Source organism: Nannospalax galili, unplaced genomic scaffold (genome assembly GCF_000622305.1).
Source record: "Nannospalax galili isolate Female #2095 unplaced genomic scaffold, S.galili_v1.0 scaffold235, whole genome shotgun sequence".
NCBI classification, from domain to species: domain Eukaryota; kingdom Metazoa; phylum Chordata; class Mammalia; order Rodentia; family Spalacidae; genus Nannospalax; species Nannospalax galili.
The window spans coordinates 174,541-181,364 of record NW_008338118.1 but is presented as its reverse complement, the minus strand read 5'-3'; the positions used below and the strand labels follow the sequence as shown (position 1 = coordinate 181,364).

Here is a 6,824-nt window from a genome sequence, read left to right as displayed (position 1 = left end):
CTCTCTCTCCTCTCTCCTCTCTCCTCTCTCCTCTCTCCTCTCTCCTCTCTCGACTTCAAAATGGTCCAATCTTGTGTCCTTATCTTTACGTTTCTTCCTGTCTTTATTGTTTGTTTTTGAAATGGTCTCACTCTATAGCTCACATTAGAGCCTGGAACTCACTGCCTAGCCCAGGCTGGCCTCCAGTTCATAGCAATCATGCTTCAGCCTCCGAAGTGCTAGGATTGTGGAGATGAGACACCATGTCTTAAACTTTTAAGGATTTATATCCTAATTCCTATCCTTATAATAATTTCTGTATTTTATAGCATTCAGTTTTCATCCTAGTATATTAGTGGAACATTAATGCTGCTTTAAGGGTGTACATTACAGTGGACAACATTGGCTTTTTTTCAAAATTTAGTTTTTAAAAAATTGCTTTCATTGCAGTTTAAAAGTTTGAGAAAGCTCCTTTTTACCTTATCCAAAGAATTAATAAACGTGTACAGACGAGCAAGGTCATTTTAAGAACATTAAAAAAGTAAAAGATGCCAGGCCTGGTGGTGCACCTCTTCAATCCCAGCCCTCAGGAGGCAGGGGCAGCTGGATCTACAGAGCAAGTTCCAAGCAGCCTGGGAGTAAGGAGACCTTGTCAAAAAAAAGGATAATATTCATAGGTATTTATCCAACATCTTAAGAGTTGGTGTCATCCTCAGGTAGGTGGTATCATGATTATTAAGGCTGCCCTAATCACCCATATTTGTAGCTTAATTCTTCTACTTAACCCTGAAGAAGAAAAATTAGTCCAACAAAGGAACAAGTATTCTCAATTAACATCCCTGGTTGGTTTTCAAATTTTTCACTTAAGATGATGTCAAATTTTTCATTCTCAATGGACTCTGGGTTGTTTTCCCTAAATGAACTGCTATAATTCTGTAATTCAGATATGGTACATTCTCACAGAAAGTTCAATGAAAGATGAATCTAAACTTTGAACAAAGTATGATATTGGACTATAACCACTCTGATATATAAAATCACTGGTACATATGAGATTGAACTTTCAATGAGAATGTACCACATCTGAGTACATTCCCTGATGTCATAAGCAGCAAGGTTAAATGAACTCAGAGTAGTCAGGCAGAATTCTGCTCACAGAGCAGCTAGTCCCTAGATAAAACAACTAACTCATAAGCCTGGGGATGCAACTCTTTTATGTAAGGTGTTCAATTTTGACATGGAGCCAGAACTCAGAGTCTACAGACAAATCATCATGTGCACAAATTAGCACACAAAGCACAAGGAGACCTCCTAGCATGACAGAGATTTCATTGTTTCAGATCACAAGCCAGAAAATGGGAAACAGTCTATAACAGCACTGATGTTTTCAAAACAAAAGTTTTAACATCAGTGTGGGACTGGTCAAAAATAGTAGATGAACAGAAATATAAATTGTAATGTTCTGTAAGTCACTGTTAAAGGAACAGCTCAAATTAAGGATATATGGAAAAATTATAATAGCAAACATGATTATATACTTGCCTAATGGTATCATTTAACTACTTTTCTATGATTACTCTTCATGGTTACTGGGCCCTAAGATTACTTAACCAATTACTGATTTTAGGCCATTCCTGAGTAGTTTTCTTTTTTTTAATTTTTGTATTTATTTTTACTTTATGTGTTTTGCCTGCATGTATGTAAGGGCACTGTGTCATACAACGCCTGTGGAGGCCAGAAGAGGGCATCAGATCCCCTGGAATTGGAGTTTGCCAACAGTTGTTAGCTGCTGTGTGGGTGCTGGGAACCAAACCTGGGTCTTCTGCAGGAACAGCCAGTATTCTTAACCATTGAACCATCTTTCCAGCCCCTCAGTACCTGAGATTTTAGGAAGATAGAACTGCAGTATTCATCCTAATTCTTATTTTCTACCCCTAAATGAATTGAAAAGGAATAGGAATAGAAAATGGGAAAATGTAATGTTTTTCCCCACTTTCTTGATTCATTTCAGATTTCCAGTAGGCTGTATGAGCCAGGTGTGATGCCCCATGCCTGTAATTCTAGCACTCAGGAAGCTGAGATAGGATTGCCACAAGTTCAAGGCCAGCTTGGGCTACAGAGTAAAGACTGTTTCACAAAGAGTGATTTTAAAAAATGCATAATTAATAATTTCTCAGGGTGGGTGGAAGGTCTATATGTAACCTGACAATTACAACTATGTCTCAAAATCAGTTCTTCAATTACATGCTCTGTATTAAGGTTTTGACATTTTATGGCCAGTGATTCAATGATCTGATGCACAGTTTGTAAGTTACCAATAACTTACAAGTTTTCTTGAAGTAATTTATGAATCTAGTCAGAACAACTAACAAAAGAATTATTACATATAAGTTGGCAGATAATACATACACATTCAACTTTGACCCCATTCCTTAACTACCTCTAAAACAACAGTATGAGAATTTTTTAAAGGCACTGCCCATAAGAACAAAGAAGTGCAAAAGAGGTAACCCAATTTTGAAGACTAAAAGGTTAGTTACCAGGTAACTAACCTGTTAAGTCTAAGGTTGAGTTCTAAATCGGTGTGAAAAGATGAGAAATACCCTGATAGTAGTGTAGATTATCCCAGAAGGATCTAGAAAAAGGTTGGAATGAGGCTAAAAAGGTTGACATTCCAAAAAAAATCAACAGTCCCTAGATCTTTTTCACTCTTTAGCCAGTTTGACAGTTCATTTTAGCTTTAATCAAGAAGTTAAAATGGGGGAATTAGGAATCTAGCTCAGTGGCAGAGTGCAGAGGCCTTGGGTTCAGTCCTCAGCTCTGAGAAAAATAAAAATATTACAGAAAAAGAAGGAAAAAAGGCATAAGTTTAAAAAAAAAAAAAATGTCCCAACAAAAAGAGTAATTAAGCTAAAGACAAAGACATGGGAACCAAGGGATGGTAATTCTGGAGGAAATGGTTAAATAAAACATCCATGTGGTAAAAGAAGCTCCCAAGACAAGAGCCACATATACAGCAGGTCTACCATAGCCAGGCTTCACCAGAATAAGTTTCTCCAGTAAGTTGAACATTCCTATGCTTGAAGAGACAACAAATTTAAAATGTAGTAAGTTTAGGGACAACACAAGAAGGATATTTTTTTAAACTAGTAGAAAAGAATGTCTAGGAGAAACAGTTGTTCAAAACAATTAAAATCTATTTCAGCTACATGTGAAACATAAAGATAAAATGATAAGATCATATTGTATCGCTAAGAAGGCGACAAGACAGAAACATTGTCAGTGGAGAGAATTTGAAATAGATGAATGGGGTACTTAAAGGAGGTAAAAAAAAAATCTCATTTTCCTCTGTTAGAAACCAGTAAGAACATTTAAACTGAAAATTCATGATACAAGAGGTAAGAGGCTAAAACCTTTTTACTAAAAGAACTGCAGGCAGTTGTCTATGGAAGTAAAATTAAGTACAAATAAGGAAGTAGGAAGCTCTTGAGTGACATCAGTCTTCTAGAACTTAAGTCTGTGTATTGTATGTGATAACTAAAAAATTAAACTGTTCAAATGCCAATAATGGGAAAAGTAGTTTGAATTTCTTTTGTTAAGCATATATGATTATCAGGAGAAATCAGTCCCCTTTGTGAAATGAATCGTGTGAGCAAGAAAATAATTAGAAATAAAAAGGTATATAATTATAGAGCAATTACTGTGTTTCTGACAGTGCTAAACATTCTACATATAGTTAACTGGTTTAATATAACTCAGTGGTTGAAGGTATTACTCTTATCTCCATTTTATACATATCTGAAGAGAGATGTTTAAGTGACTTTGTCTAAGCCATTTGTAGTAAATTGATTCAGCAGGGGAGTTAGAGGGACTTCAGGGCATTTATTAGAGCTAGGATCTGGTTGATTATCTTTGTGACCTTAGCCAGGCTTCTTAACCTCTTGATGTATAGTTTATCTACTAAGAGGTGGTAAACTGAATTCTCTACTCTTAAAATCTGCAATTGAAGTAAAATTTCTTTGGCTACATAACACAATCTTTGAGATTTCTCTGCCTTTATTTTTTTCCTTCTTTGCTATCTTTTTTAAGTAGTTTAGTTATTTTGATTTCCTTTTTTATCCCAAGTATTTTGCGATGTTTGTTCCAGGTACCATTAGCACCTCTTTATGAGTCAAACTGAAGCTCAGGGAGGTTTTAGTAGTGACCAGCTTCACAAATCAGAATACTTAGGAGTCTTGTTCTGGACTGCCAGATCCTAAAGTCTGCTGTCTTCCCCTGAGAAGCAACACTGGTCAACAGTGTGACAGCTGTTCTCACCATTCATCATTGTTTCTGAACAGTTGGGTCCATGTCTGTTTTCTACAAAAATGGGTTAACATCAGGAGACATTGTCTAATTCTTTGCTGGTAACCTCAGGTAAATGAGAAATTGGGGAACTTGCCTCAAACTAATTTCCTTATACCTAACAAAAGACTGACTGTTTTATACAATATAGATAATTTTGGGAGCCAAAATTTTTTTTCCTCTGTAAAATATTGGTGTTTACATTGATAATGATGCTTCTGTATCATACAAAACTTTTCTTTTTAAAAGGCCACGTCTATCCCAAATTTCTCTTATATGGGAGCTCGCCTGTGTAATTACCTGTCTCACCATCTGACAATTAGCCCACAGAGTGGCAACTTCCGCCAATTGCTACTTCAAAGGTCAGTGTGAATATAAAATTACACATAACAGACTTTGACAATTTGTGTTTTCTAGTGACCAGTTAACATAAAAAGTTTCAGGGAAGTATAGGACAGACCATTCTCATTCAAAGTATTCAAGCCTTATAGTCAAATATGTCAGTTTTTCCTATAATGATGTTTGCCTTTGGTTTTAGGAGGGTTTATCCCAAGATCATCAAAATGATTACTTATGTATTTTTGAGTACTTTTGGTTTGAGATTTTTTTTTCTTAATTGATTTGAGTTACCACCTACATCATACTGCATTCTTTTTTAAAAATATTTTATTTATTTTTTTAATGTGTATGAGTGTATTGCCTGCATGTATGTGAGTGCACCTGTGTTGTGCAATGCCGAGGAGGTCAGGAGAGGGCTTCGGATTCCCCTGGAACTGGACTTAAGGATGGTTCGTTGCTGCCATGTGGGTGCTGGGAATCGAACCCAGGTCCTCTGCAAGAGCAGTCAGTTCTCTTTAACAGCTGAGCCATCTCTCCAGCCCCCATACTGCATTCTTAAACTGGGTTTTAAATCTGTACTTTTCATTATATTTCATGTGTCGCTTGTTCTCTTCTAATTGCCTTGGAATAGTGATTTTAAGGAGGTCTAATATTTTAAATACCTGTTTTGGGTAGTTCTCCATTCTTGTATCTTCTTTGCTGTGCACTTTTGTATAGTGTATAATTACTCTTTGAATTACACAATAAGTGTTGGCATTTGTTAATATTTGGGAGATGGCATTGAATTCATGAACTGGTTTAGGGAAAATTAATTTTCTTAAGCTGAGTGTGGTAGCTCACACCTGAGGTGGGAAGATTGCTTCAAGTTCAAGGCATAGTGAATTCCAGGCCAGCTTTGGGTACAGAGTGAGACCCTCCCTCAAAAAAAAAAAGGCAACAAACTAATTTCTCATCATTTGGGTAGTCTTTAGTAGCAAGATTGACTTCAAGTTTATTAAGTTTATTCTCACTTGTCCATTAGTCCTTTAAATGTGCTACTAGTGGGGGCGGTGATATAATTAAGGCTATAGTGCTTGTTAATGGAAGGCCTTGAGTTCAGTTTCTAATGCAGGTACCTGAGTCTACACGTACAAGTATCACCAAAAAACTAATGGTTAAAAATATTTCTGAGTAAAAAGTCTAAGGGTAGAACCCAGTGGTACTCAAAAGCTAAGCTTTTGGAAAAGGTGGTGCTTCAGATCCACAGATAAAGGTAAATTGTGCCATTAGCACAAGTGGGAGCCATTCATGGAAAGAGAAAAAGAGATGGGCTCCTGCCCTGTTCCAAATTCAGTTCCAAGGGTATCAGACACAAAGGTGAAAAAAATAAGGGAAATCACTGACAAATAGAAATCTTGGGTTGACAAAGCTATTTTAAGTGAGACATACCCATAGGCTATAAACTTACATTAGAAAATTTAGTTACATGTGAGTTACAACATTTGGAAGAATGTTTAAATCTATATGAAGTTTTAAAAAAAGAAAATTTAAAACACATGGCAGGGAGCTATTTTATTTAGTATTAAGAGAGATCTCTAGGAATAAGAAGTCTAGCATCTTAACAGAAATATGTGGAATGGCTCTAGAGAAGTACAGTTTGGAGAAAATAAAAATGACAGTTATGCAGCTGGACAGATGGCTCAGCAGTTAAGAGCACTGACTGCTCTTGCAGAGAACCAGGGTTCAATTTCCAGCACCCACATGGTGGCTACGAACCGTCCTTAACTCTAGGTACAGGGGAATCCGAAGCCCTCTTACCTCCGCAGCATTGCATGACACAGGTGCACTCACATACATGCAGGCAACACACTCATACACAAAATAAATAAATTTTTTTGTAATGTGTGATATACACAGAAAAAAATCAAATTTTAAAAAATGTATTATATTTGAGGAGGAAGCATGGAAATTTACGTCATGTTAATTAGTAGAGGTGATAAACATTACCAATGAAATCTACCTGATGACTTTATAAACATACACCGGTGCCAAGGATCCAAGTGGATCCAAGCAACCAATTATGACTAGTAATAATCAGATACATAACAGATTAGAGATATGCACCAACATCTCAGTGTTAGCAGCAAAAACAATGAGTCTTTCTGCAAGGAACAATATATTCT

At 36.3% G+C, this 6,824-nt stretch overlaps 1 protein-coding gene across 3 annotated transcripts in view; it reads left to right on the top strand.

Moving 5' to 3' along the window:
• The window catches only part of Paip1 (poly(A) binding protein interacting protein 1), a 32,437-nt gene that overhangs the window by 10,291 nt on the left and 15,322 nt on the right, over window positions 1-6,824 (top strand). For all 3 annotated transcript variants that reach the window (XM_029563456.1, XM_008832925.2, XM_008832927.2), the window contains exon 4: window positions 4,573-4,685. In XM_029563456.1, the coding sequence (XP_029419316.1) occupies window positions 4,573-4,685 (113 nt within the window). The remainder of the gene's footprint in view (window positions 1-4,572; window positions 4,686-6,824) is intronic.